At 37.7% G+C, this 14,012-nt stretch overlaps 1 protein-coding gene across 2 annotated transcripts in view; it reads left to right on the top strand.

The window, feature by feature from the left end:
* The window catches only part of TBC1D4 (TBC1 domain family member 4), a 200,308-nt gene extending 188,722 nt beyond the window's left edge, over window positions 1–11,586 (top strand). For both annotated transcript variants that reach the window (XM_049778922.1, XM_049778921.1), the window contains 4 exons: window positions 2,157–2,316; window positions 6,137–6,306; window positions 7,804–7,980; window positions 10,366–11,586. In XM_049778922.1, the coding sequence (XP_049634879.1) occupies window positions 2,157–2,316; window positions 6,137–6,306; window positions 7,804–7,980; window positions 10,366–10,599 (741 nt within the window). In that variant the 3' untranslated portion in view covers window positions 10,600–11,586. The remainder of the gene's footprint in view (window positions 1–2,156; window positions 2,317–6,136; window positions 6,307–7,803; window positions 7,981–10,365) is intronic.
* The last annotated feature ends 2,426 nt before the right edge of the window (window positions 11,587–14,012 follow it).

The following is a 14,012-nucleotide window of genomic DNA, read 5'->3' as shown; positions in this document are numbered from 1 at the left end:
TAAGAAACTTAAATTTTTTTTTGGAACATCTACATGTTACTTCTGAGTTACCATCCCTACTGAACAACTACAAATTGCTTTTGATGATCTGATTTCTTTTTATTTTTCTAAAGAAACTTGTTTGGTTTCTGTGCTTCCAAAATACTACTTTGCTTAGAAGCACTGAAACAGTTTAGTTTTTAATTTGTAAATTACCTGAGGGAAGTGCTTGAGTTTTTTATATAAGACTCATTGAGGTAAACACCTAGTTTTTCTTAAAAGCTTTCCTGTTAGCCCCTTCCTTCCTTCCTTCCTTCCTTCCTTCCTTCCTTCCTTCCTTCCTTCCTTCCTTCCTTCCTTCCTTCCTTCCTTCCTTCCTTCCTTCCTTCCTTCCTTCCTCCCTCCCTCCCTCCCTCCCTCTCTCCTTTCCATTCCTCCTTCCCTCTCTCCTTCTTTCCATTCCTCCTTCCCTCTCTCCTTCCTTCCCTCCCTCCCTCCTTCCTTCCTTCCTTCCTTCCTTCCTTCCTTCCTTCCTTCCTTCCTTCCTTCCTTCCTTCCTTCCTTCCTTCCTTCCTTCCTTCCTTCCTCCCTCCCTCCCTCCCTCTCTCCTTTCCATTCCTCCTTCCCTCTCTCCTTCTTTCCATTCCTCCTTCCCTCTCTCCTTCCTTCCCTCCCTCCCTCCTTCCTTCCTTCCTTCCTTCCTTCCTTCCTTCCTTCCTTCCTTCCTTCCTTCCTTCCTTCCTTCCTTCCTTCCTTCCTTCCTTCCTTCCTCCCTCCCTCCCTCCCTCCTTCCTTCCTTCCTTCTTTTCTTCCTTCCTTCTCCCCTTCTCTCTTTCTTACTAAATTATTTATGGTAGAGTTTCAGTCATACAATGCTCCAAACCCATCCCATCACCAGTGTTCATATCCTTCAAACAGTATCTCCAATCACCCAGTTTTCAACACTTACCCCAAGCTTTCCTCTATTGCAGACATTTTGTTCTCTTATTATCTTACTCGTTCTCTCACTCTCTTTTTTTCTCCCTCTTGCTTTCTCTTCCTCCCTCACCACCTTTTTTTAGGCACTGTGATTTGCAGTATTTTACTGAAGGATTATCATGCAAGTCATTTTTCTTCCTTTCAGCACTCAGTTCTTGTCCAGAATAATTATTTTCAGCTATCATCCATCATAGTGGTCCCTTCTCTATCCTAATTACCCTATTGTTTAAAGCTTCCTATCATGGGCCAGTCCTTTTGGACTTCGACTCTATTTTCTTCAGTATTATATATTATAATATATTACATATATAATATATGTCTATATTACATATTACGTATGTACAGATGAGTGCAATCATTCCTGTTCCTCTGAATCATTTCACTCAGCACAATTGCAGTTTGGTTTCTTATTTCCTAGCTCTAAACTCCTGTGGGTTTTATATACAACATTATTTTCCAAAGGTAGATGTTATAGATAAGAGTAAAAAAATAATTGACTATATTTAATACCTTTTTTTTTTTTTTTCAGGCAAGGCACTTGGTTCTCAGTATTATGTTCTGGAAACTTTTTTGTTTTTGAATTTTGGGCCATACCGGTGATGCTCAGGGGTTACTCCTGGCTATGTGCTCAAAAATTGCTCCTGGCTTGGGGACCATATGGGTTGCCAAGGGATCGAACCACAGTCAGTCCTAGGTTAGCACGTGTAAGGCAAATGCCCTACCGCTTGTGCCACTGCTCCGGCCCCATGTTCTGGAAACTTTTGTTAAATTTATAATCTAATGGTTATTTAAATGCATTTTTATAAAGCTCATTGGACTGTCATTTGGCAATGCTCAGGGATTACTCATGGTTCACTCCTGATACTGCATAGGAGACTATATAGGATGCTGGGAATTGAACCCAGGTTGGCATAATGAAAAGCAAACACATTACCCAATGACTGAGTCCTATTTTATGATCTCTTTTAATAAATGAAGTTCTCGGTTGAATGAGCTAGTACAGGGGTAAGGTACTTTTATGGAACCCCAGTTCGATTTCTGGCATTCATGAACCCCAGATGTAGATCTAGACACCCCTGTTATTTTATTTACTGAACATATGCAAATCATTAAGTGTTAGTGTTTTACAATGAAAATGAGTATCTTGTGCACTCTTAGATTAATGCATATTTTCTTTTTCTTTTCCAAATGAACTTTAGATTCAAATGTACCAACTGTCCAGGCTTCTGCATGACTATCACAGAGATCTCTACAATCATCTTGAAGAAAATGAAATCAGCCCCAGTCTTTATGCTGCCCCGTGGTTCCTCACATTGTTTGCCTCTCAGTTCCCATTAGGATTTGTAGCCAGAGTGTTTGGTAAGAAGAAATGCATGTATTTAATGGAACAGTGTTATTTGTTTGAAGAAATATACTTTTTTATTTGGGGGGAGCTCTACTTGGTGATGCTTAGGGCTTGCTCTTGACTCTATGCTCAGGGATCACTCCTGGTGGTACTCAGGGGACCATATGTGGTGTCAGAGATGGAATCTGGGTCAGCTGTGTGCAAGGCCAGAACTCACGAACCTACTACTATACATACATACATACATAGAAACATGTATATATGTATATGTATAAAATAAGGCCCTTTAAGAAAATACTTGTAATCAACTTGTGGTGCTCTAATTGTTTGATCAAATGTGATCTGGAACAGCAAGTTGCTGGTGAAATTTAATAAATATGTCTGTTTCCATTTTGAGAATACAATGCTTACAGTGTCAGTACTGGTCTCTCAGTATTGCCTGGTTACTCAGGCAATAAATAGTCCTGAGTTGAGCACCAGCAGCAAGGCTAGGAGCTCAGGAATGAGTTCCTGTCCTTGTTCCATCATAGTGTTATGAACTAGAAATGAGAGTATGACATAGATTGTGTTCCCTTTGAGGCACTTATATCTCTTTATAAAACTTTGTATTGGATTTGTATAATCCCTTGATATAAAAAAACAAAGTTTGAAGAGAAAGTCCTCATGAGAGGTTTGTTCTTCAGGCTCTGATTTGGACCTGCATGATGTCAGAAAGACAGTGACTATTTTTATGTTAGTTCGACAGCAAAAGTCATCAGTATTTGTGACTAATTTTTTGTTATAAGGTGTGAGTATTGGGAACATTGTAGGTCACTATCTACATTTAAAAATCTAAGATAGAAGGTAGTCCAATCAGAGCTGATACCTCTGTAGCCTTTACAGAAAAGAGCGTGGTAGAATTCACTGTCTGCATGAACTACAATAGCCTGACACACCCTGATCACCCTTCGACAGAAATGACCTAGCTCTGTGACTTAATTTTATCAAATTATCAAGCCACCTAATTTTTTTTATTATATCCATAAATCCTATGTAACTAAATATCTTGTAGTGTCAGCCCCGTAGTATCATAGGAAATTTAATGGGAGACATATGTAGTACTCTGTTTAACTCAATGAGCCTAATCAGTAGCACTGAAGGATCCACTAGTACCAACCACAGGCCAGAAAATCTTTAGACACTGACTTTATAAAATTATAGAGAATAATAACAATCATTTCAAATTGATATTGACATGTGTTGGTCTAAATTTGATGATTTCAGTTGCTTTTGTGTTATAACAAGTAATACAAAGTAAATTTATACCTACACTGAGGCAGGCTATGGTTGTGGGTTAGTGACTGGGGACACTGTAGAAGGGAAGGTCACACTGGTGGTGGGATTGGTGTTTAAACATTTAATGTTTGAAATGATTGGATTATGGACAACTTCGTAAATCATTTTGTTTTAGTAAAAATTAGAAAGAAATTAAAGGCACAAAATGGTGCTAAATTAAAGATTACCAAATAGCCTTAAAATTAAAAAAAAATAGGATACAATACTATGAAATATAAGGGATTATTATAAATATAAAAATGAATAAACTTCAGTTTTCAAGATTCATGTATGTTATGTATATTTTGTACCGGATGATGATTATCTTTCTTTGGGTGGGCTGTGGTTTAAAAATATAAGCACTGAGTTAGTTTTTTAGTTTATAGACAAGTCTGGTAAAAAAAAATAATATTAGGTGGCAGAATCAAATATTTTCCAAGTTTCTGTTGTTAACTAAATATTTAAAACTGCTTTTATTCAGAGAAGATTTCTCTGGAGGGAATTGTTTTTTGGGTTTTTGATTTAGTCTTGCAAGCTTGATGTCAGAGTTCAAAAAAGAATTTTCTCAGAAGTCTGATTTTGGTGATATGATGGATGATGTTTTTGTTTCTTCACCAGATACTCAATGCTTTGCTTTTGAATTTAGTGAAGACTTAGGGACTTTCATGTAAAGGGAAAAATCAGAAACCAAAACAAAACCATGTTTCAAGTTGCTGTTACTGTTTTCCTCCACCTCTCCTCCTCTTCCTTCTTTTCCTCCTTTATTGTTTTGTTTATTATTGATTGCAGAGTGTCATATTGAGAATAATTTTCACACAAAAGGACATGGCACATTCCAAAAGTTAGTGTGTACTTGAATTTGTTAGGTGTAAGGGTTAAGAGCTAGGAGTAGCTTTCTCTTTTACTTTTCCTCTTGATTTCAGTTATATATTGGTTTGCTAAGAATTTTGTTTAATTTTCTGCTCCAGTATAGGTTTAATGACATTAGCTGCCTCATTCACTTTTTTCATTAAGGTAATGACTTTAAATGGTGCCAATTGGTTATGTTGATTTGTTTTTGCATTTCTGTTGTGAAGAGAAAATAATTCTAAATATGAGTTAATTCTTTGCAGTTTCCTTTAGTCTCCTAAATATGCCACTAAAAATTATATGAACATAGACATATATGTATGTTATTTGTCTTTTTTTATGAATATAATTTTTATTTTAATCATAGTGGCTTACATATCATGGACAATAATATTTCAGGTACTTATTAACATAAAATCAGGGGAATTCCCATCACTGAATTGTCCTCCCTCCATCTCCATTCCCGTCCTACCTCCCATATCCTCCTCCCTCAACTCCGGGGCTGCCAGAATAAGTGGTCCCCTCTGTGCCTAGCTAACTACTTAGTGGTCCTACCCCTGTTTGGTCTTGGTACCTCCCTTATTTCCCGCTCTAGTTGGGAGGCAGGACTAGAATGTTCAAGTTATGTGGTTTTGTTTGAAGAAGAGAAAAGTAATAAACTGGGGAAAAAAATCAAATACGCCAAAAATGGGCGGAGTCCTTCTGGAGGCTCTCATTCTAGGTTTGAAAGACGAAGGGGAAAAAGAGGATAAAGCACCACAACAGTACAAAAAGAGGTGTCAAATAAAATATCCAGTGAGCACTCCGACAATAAAGATAAGCACCACATAAAAGCCATGGTCTTGAGATAAAAAAACATGGCAGAGCACATACGGAAGAAAAGAAAAGAAAAAAATAAATAAAAATAAATGGAGACAACAACTTCAATATCCACACCGAAACAAAGAAATTGACAAAGACTAGATAAATAAGAAAAATTGTTTTGTGCTTTATGCCCTTTCCCCCCCTTTTCTCCCTCCTGCACAGGCACAGTAAATATTGGGGTCATTCAAAAGGAATTCCCTTGGCCTAAGAGATACAGGGTTTCTCCACCCTTGAAGTATATTGTCATGGGATTAACTGTAGACTCCTTTCAGGTTCATTTACTCTCCCCTTGGTGCTTTTGTGGTGTATGGAAGACTACTGCTCCATCCTGGGTGATAAAATCAGACCTCTGTATCTAGAGATCTTGGTATCTGCACATGTCAGGGAGTGGAACTTATGATGAAGTCTTTCTTTGTGGTTCTAGAAGTTCTGTTCCCTCAGTGTCATTTTAATCCGTCTTCTGTGGTTGGTGGTCTTGGTCTTTGCGCTGATCCTAGTATGGGGACTGGGATAGCGTCTTTCTGAAAACATAACAAAAGTGATTTGTCTTTTATAAAAATTTCCATCCTTATTTTTCATTCCTAAATAAGGGTACTAATTAAGCAGCTATATTAAAACATTTTAATGTTAGGGATTTTGGACAAGTTTTTTTCTTTACAAAATACTCTCTGAATCTATCCACTGCAGTGAGTAAAACAACAGTGTTTCTCACCAAAAATTTCTATATTGCAAACATCAAATGTTTTTACAATAGTGTATATATATATATATATAAATTGATCATGACAATAATATTATCTTTTTTAGACATTATTTTTCTTCAGGGAACAGAAGTTATATTTAAGGTGGCACTTAGTCTACTGAGCAGTCAGGAAACAATGATAATGGAATGTGAAAACTTTGAGAACATTGTTGAGTTTCTTAAGAACACTCTGCCTGATATGAATACATCAGAAATGGAAAAAATCATCACCCAGGTAAGATTGAAAGAGTAATAATATATCAGACTATACTGCAGTTTCTTTGCTAATTATATGTTGTATTTTATGTCACGGGAATTTTTTCAGCTTTAAAATGTTTAATCAGTGGGCCCGGAGAGATAGCACTGTGGCGTTTGCCTTGCAAACAGCCAATCCAGGACCAGAGGCGGTTGGTTCGAATCCCGGTGTCCCACATGGTCCCCCACGCCTGCCAGGAGTTATTTCTGAGCAGACAGCCAGGAGTAACCCCTTAGCAATGCTAGGTGTGGCCCAAAAACCAAAGAAGAAAAAAAAAAGTTTAATCAGCTTTATTTTATCTAGAAGATAAAGAACTATGAAATGTCTCTCCTAGAACATTGACTGTAGCTTTGCTTAGTAAAGTGATTCTGCTACATAAAGAACCAGAAGTTCTTTTTGAAACTCCGTGAAGACCAATTTGAATAACTGAGAATAATGAGTAACTGTTATAACTCTCAGTTTTGCTTTAGTAGATCCACAGTGTAGGTGGGGGAAAAGAGCATCATCATTAGAATTATTTTATAGGTGTCCTGGGGTTTTGTTTGGCTTGTATATGTCACAATCTTTGATTTCCCAAGTCTAAACATCTAAAAGGAGATGTTATATTATCAATATTTCTTGAAGGAAAGAGGGAGAATCCACCTCAAGAAGTGAGTGGAAAGTACTAATTCATCTTGGTGGGGTCATGTATGGGAAACCAAACATAATACCAGGTGCCCAGAAACTAGTAACAGAGGGAAACACTTCAGACTCTTAGAGCTGAGGTGATCATGTTAGGATTTAACAGTGTTTCCAGATCCTGTGAGAGGCAGAGCAATGAAGGTAGAGAGTGTTTTGAAGGTGCTGTGTTCTTTATGAAGCTAAGCAAGAAAAGATCTGGGTTGTGGGTGGGTGTGTACACCAACTTTATCTCATGTGTGTGTATACACTATCTCCATGCAGAAGGCAGTTAAGGAGGAAGTAAGGGGAATGTAGATCATAAGGTCTGCCTCCCAGGTATAACAGGATGGAAAAAGGCAGAGAGTGGTGATACAATGGGAGAGTCATCTGCATCCCACATATCTCTTCATATATCCCACATATTCTCTTCAATGGCACCAGTTAGATGCACTGTGCAATTTTGCTTACTAATCAGCAAAGATACAATAGCACAGATAAAACTTATTTAGCAATACTTAACTACATTTGGGGGAAATAGTCACTCTCTGGGTATATTTTGGTTGCAAAAATATCTTTGAACACAAATTGATTCTAGTGTCTTGGCCTCCTCACCAAACAGTTTCAGTTGTGTACAAAAAATCAATTTGTTCCTAAGTTGACAAGTCACCTCTATTATTTTTCTTTTTCCTATGTTATACTTTTCTTTGTCAAGAAATGTTGTAAATCTATAGGAAATACATCAGACATAGAGATGATCTCTCAGTCAATTATAAATCTATTATAAATGAGACTAATGCATGGTTGTTCCCATGGCAGGTGTTTGAGATGGATATTTCTAAACAGTTACATGCCTATGAGGTAGAATACCACGTGCTGCAAGATGAACTTCAAGAATCTTCCTATGCCTGCGAGGACAGTGAATCTTTGGAGAAATTGGAGAGGGTCAATAACCATCTGAAAAGACAAAACATGGACCTGCTAGAAAAATTACAGGTAGAAAGATAAAGGTTTGACAATCCCCCCCCCCCCGCCCCCAGTACTTGAGTACTACTGCCTATCAAAATTCTACTGGAGTAGTATAATATATAGTAAACTGTGTCTAAGAGCTGTGAGGGCTTTTTTCTTTTTAATAAACCGTACATCACTAGGGAGAGACACTGTACATTCTGAAGGTCTGGATACCTGATGGATGTTGCATATACTTGGTTAAGTTCAAGAGAGGGTGGGTTTGAATATGGGAACTTTGACCAATTGGTGGCACTTTTTGAACTGAATGAGGAAGGGTTGATGGAAGAAATTTATAAGGAGTGGAAGCTGGGCATCCATTTAAATTTTTTGGGTTTTTTTTTGGATCACACCCGGCAGTGCTCAGGGGTTATTCCTGGCTCCAGGCTCAGAAATTGCTCCTGGCAGGCACAGGGGACCATATGGGGTGCCGGGATGTAAACCAATGACCTCCTGCATGAAAGGCAAATGCCTTACCTCCATGCTATCTCTCCGGCCCCTGGAAACCTTATTAAGGGCAGATTAGAATGGGGAGAATAGATTAGTAGAGCAGGTAGTAGGGACAGATAGATAGAGCGGTGGGTAGGGCTCTTGCCTTGGAACATGGCTGACTTGGATTTGATTTCTGGAATCTCAAGCACCTGCCAAGAACTCCCCAAGCACCTTAAGAGGTGATCCCTGAGCACAGAGCCAGGAGAAAATCCTGAGAATCACCAGGTTGTAGGCAAAAACAAACAAACAAACAAAACAAAAAAAAACCACCCAGAAAAACACAAAGAAACCAGCAAAAAATTATTTAAAGAAATAAGACTGGGATTATTGAGACTTGTCTAGATAAAATTCACAGAAATGGGAAGAAGAGGAGACAAGATTTGTATTGGGAGAATTGAATGAAAACAGGTAGCACATGTTAGCCATCATAGAGATTACAGTTACATGGGACAATAAAACATATGGTCTTCATTTATAAATGCATACAAGTGCAATAAAAATTTAGTGTGAACTAACAGTCTGCACCAAGAATTTGTGTGATGTGTTTTCTCTATACAGACTTGAGGGCACATAAAGCGTAATTAGGCAATAATCTTTTGGGGAGGGTATTTTGGATCTTGCATTTATGTTCATTCCCGCATCCCACCAAGCACTGCACTCAAATTAGAGATCACTAAGATCCTATGTTTGTTTGTTTGTTTGAGGGCCATACCTGGTGGGGCCATGCTTGGTGGTTTACTCCTAACTGTACTCATGGATCACTCCTTGTTGGGCTAGCAGTGGTCCTAAAACTATGGCCCGCAGGCCACATATTGTATTTGTATCTGTTTTGTTTCTTCATTGCAAAATAAGATATATGCAGTGTGCATAAGAATTCGTTCATAAGTTTTGTTTTTACTATAGTCAGACCCTCCAATGGTCTGAGGAACAGTGAACTGGCTCCCTGTTTAAAAAGTTTGAGGACCCCTGGCGCTAGAGGGACCATATGTATTCAATCCCAGGGCCACTACATATAAGACAATTATCCTATTCTTTCTATGTCTTTCCATCCTCTAAAACCATGTTTCTTCGTGATACTGTAGAAAATTGGCCTGATAATTTTAGAAAAGACCAGGTAAAAGAAAAATAGCTTAGGAATGGGACATCTCGAGTAATTATTTCCCAAGTATAGGAACCCTGACTTTTTCACTTCATTTTATATTTTCTCTGACCTGTAGAAAATGTGTTCCCTTCCTGACTCAAAAGAGAGTCAACATTCTCTATTTTTAGAAAGAAAAATAAGCAACTAGGGTAGTCTTTATAACTTCCATATTGCTCACGGCCAGTTGAGCACTCCTTTATTCGAGAAGGTGGGTTTGTGCCTGATTTCTTTTATGACAATTTTTATGAATGGTTGCATTCTTTTCATTGTATGCAACATACTTTACAATGTAGTAAGCATGTTTGGATTTCCAAATTATGTGGGCATATCTTAAACCCATAAAAACTGATGGGATTCCAGGTGTGAATAATATGATGTCCCACTTTTCTATTCAGAGGGCAAATGCATCCAAAGCTCCTGAATGTGGTGTCAGAAATCGAGTCTTTCCCTTCAGGTCTGTGAAAGGAGGAGGCCCCATTGCTATAGCATAATGGCTGAATCCTGCATTTTTAGCTGGATTTTGTGAAATCAGTTGTCCTTTGTGAGTTACCATAGTTACATTTATGAGAAAATAAAGACATAAAGTACCTTAAGGAGGGTTGCAGATTATCAGCTCCATGTAATGTTTGATTCATTAGTATATGGTAACTTCAGATATGCAAAGTCTGAACTCTACTAGGAAGAAAAACCAGAGTCTTCACCTTTTTGATTGGAGGAATTTGTTTTCTCACCCCAAACAGATAGCACATGCTAAAATCCAGACCCTGGAATCCAACCTGGAAAATCTGTTGACCAGAGAGACCAAAATGAAATCTCTAATCCGGACCCTAGAACAAGAAAAAATGGCTTATCAAAAGACAGTGGAGCAATTCCGGAAGTTGCTGCCAGCTGATGCTCTGGCCAATTGCGAGTCCCTACTGAGAGACCTCAACTGTCACCCTAACAACAAAGCCAAAACTGGAAACAAACCATAAACCAATAAGTGCCGTCTCTGAGGAAAGGCCTTTGGAAGGCTACAGAAGGGAAGAGTCTGAAGGCTGCTGTCCCAAACTGGAACCCTGGAGCCCACAGAACCACATGCTACTGGTGCTGAGCCCTCGTCCTAGTCCACGGACTTTGTTGTCATTGGTGAAGCCAGTCCTAAGCCATTGTGTATACTGAGGCTGGTTTTTGTGGTGGTGGCTGTAGTTGACTATGTACATATTTATCAAATGGACACAAAGAATTCATGCTTTCATATAATACGAGTAAATGTATATTTAGAGAGCCGTTTTTTTTTTTTTTTTAAAAAAGCAAAACTTCATGACATACATCCAAGGGAAGTTAAAAGGGACGTTCCCCCTTGGTCACATGTGAAATCATTTGATCTTTGTAGTGAAACAAGGCTAGAGCATCTTTGTATATTGAAATATACTTGAACACGAATGTATTTCTTTTTCCTCCAAAGAACAGCATGTTTCACTCTGGTGGAGAGGCAAAAAACTTCAGGATAATGTGACGAGTACATGTCGGGAAATTGAAAACAGCCAATTGCCACTTAAATGCCCCTGAGAATTTCTAGAAAGTGGGGGCCTTCCTCCTCTCCCTGCTTTGTGCCAACCAGCATGTGGCATCTACATGCATTTTTGAGTCTACTTAGACATTGTTTTAGACACATGTACAGGAAAAACTAGACATCATGACAGTTACCCATCCAGCTCAAGGATAAAGGGAATGTTGCTAGTTTTCTTGCAATTTAGACCCATATTGTTACTCAAACTAAAAAATGCAGGCCTCTGGTTTTTAATTTAAGATCAAAATGGTCCAGATCACCTTTCTGCCTTTTTATTTAAATTACTCCCACAATTGTGAATGAACTTCTTTTTACTTGGTGCCATAGTTAGTAAGAAAGATGTATTTTAGTCCAATATGTATCATTGCTCAGTATAAATGAGATGACTTTTGTTACAAATCAGCATGCCATCTAATCCAGGAAGTTCCTTAAAGTCTCATGAATAAAACTAGTATAATTTCTAGTTTCTAGAAAAATGCTGGGTATCCCGAACATTTGTGACAAGCAACTATTTGTTGCTCGGAATTCCTAAAGATTTTCCTATATTTTTTGAGAAGTTTTTTTTTTTTCTACAGTAATACGACACATGTCATCTTGTTACTGTCTGGTTATAAAAATAAACTTACATGTTTTACATTTTAATTATCATGGGATCTTCAAGTTGGGGAAGGAAACTTTTCCTTTATGCAGTTCAGTTTCAAATCAGATTTATTCTGGATGTTCAGTGTTTCCATTAAAAGTTGTGTGATGGTGTCAAAAGATTAACCTGATTTGGATACAATCGTTATTTTGGATTTTTAAAAGCTGCAACAGTTATGTTCTGTGCATTGTTGCATCTTCATCTGATTAATGTAATATCTAGTTCATTTACAATAAATACATTGCTACAGTTCCCTTCTTTGAGTTATTTTTTTTTTTGTAACAGGAAAAGAATCCCTTCACTAGAGTCCTTTACAAAGTCTACACAGATTGGATTATTGCTACTCAAAATATATTAAGTGGGGCTGAGAAGATAGCTCAAAGGTGAAAAAGATAGCTTTCCATGATGGAGGGCTGGGTTTGATCTCTGGCACTGTCCAGTTACCCAACCTCAGTGGGGAGCCTGCCATGAGCATTGCGCGGGGTGTGGACTCAAGACAAAAAAAAAAAAAAACACACACACACACATACACACACATACACACACACACACATACACACACAAAACAACTAAAACTGATAGTACAAGGGAGAACAATCTACTTTAATTTTTTTTAGTAGTATATAAAATATTTTTTATTTGAAACCCTTCACATAGTTTTTCAAGTTCAGTTTTTCAAAACCCAGCTTTGGCTTTTTATCATTTTCAATTTTTTAAAAAAGTATATCAATAATAAAACTCTGTTTCTGTGCATCTGGTAAGTGCTTATGTGTCAGATATGATGCAGCTTTGTTAAATGTCAGAGAATAACTTGCTTTCATTGGTCCTTTTTCTCTCTCCAGACCAACAGCTTATAATCAATGCAGAAAATTTGTTGTTTCTCCTTTAGTGATCCTTATCTCGGACTGATTTTTCTACTTTGATGTGCCTATACTCTTCATTTTGCATGTGGCTGTTGTGATTCCAAGCATTAAATTTTCAAACCATTCATTAAAAAAATAAAGATAAAAAAATTCTTCACAGTACTTTTACCTTATATTGAATGTACCCACTTGTCACTATAAGGGAGTAGAAAATAGATGTTTTCATTTAAAGAGAAAAGTGATTTAAAATATGGATGTCAGCATGCAGTGAGTGGTGAGTTAGCCAAAGTATTTATCTTATTTGTTTACATTTACATATGCATAATTACATATCCCTCACATTAAGAAGCTCTGCTTGTTCTTACTCATATACATGTATCCTCATTTGCTGATCCATTTACTTTCATTCAGGTTGAAGTGTGTATCCAGGGCTAAACGTAGAAGCTGATATTAGGCCAAGAATTTCTTTTTTTTCCCCCCATTTTTTTCTTTATTAAAACATCTTGATTACATAAATGATTGTGATTAGGTTTCAGTCATGTAAAGACAACCCCTTCACATTCCCACCACCAATGTCCCAAATCTCCCTCCATCCCACCCCACCCCCACCTGTACTCCAGACAGGCTTTCCAGTTCCCTCATTCATTCACATGATTATGGTAGTTCTCTGTGTAGTTATTTCTATGGCTGCACTCACCACTCTTTGTGGTGAGCTTCATGAAGTGAGCTGGTGTTCCAGCCCTCCTCTCATTGTCTCTGAGGATTGTTACAAAAATGACTTTTATTTTTCTTAAAACCCATAGATGAGTGAGATTATTCTGCGTCTCTCTCTCTCTCCCTTTGACTTATTTCACTCAGTATGATAGATTCCATGTACATCCATGTATAGGGAAATTTCATGACTTCATCTCTCCTGACAGCTGCATAATATTCCATTGTGTATATGTACCATTGTTTCTTTAGCCATTTGTCTGTGAAAGGCATCTTGGTTATTTCCAGAGACTGGCTATTGTGAATAGTGCTGCAATAAATATAGGTGTGAGGAAGGTGTTTTTGTATTGTATTCTTGTGTTCTTAGGGTATATCCCTAGGAGTGGAATAGCTGGGTCGAATGGGAGCTCAATTTCAAGATTTTGGAGGAATCTCCATATCGCTTTTCATAGAGGTTGGACTAGACAGCATTCTCACCAACAGTGGATAAGAGTTCCTTTCTCTCCACATCCCCGCCAGCACTGATTGTTCTCATTCTTTGTGATGTGTGCCAAACTCTGTGGTGTGAGGTGGTATCTCATCTTTGTTTTTTTTTTAATATAATTTTTATTTTGATCATAG

The sequence above is a fragment of the Suncus etruscus genome, chromosome 8, assembly GCF_024139225.1.
Source record: "Suncus etruscus isolate mSunEtr1 chromosome 8, mSunEtr1.pri.cur, whole genome shotgun sequence".
Taxonomy (NCBI): domain Eukaryota; kingdom Metazoa; phylum Chordata; class Mammalia; order Eulipotyphla; family Soricidae; genus Suncus; species Suncus etruscus.
The sequence above is the reverse complement of the archived record's forward strand: the minus strand, read 5'-3'. Positions and strand labels throughout refer to the sequence as shown.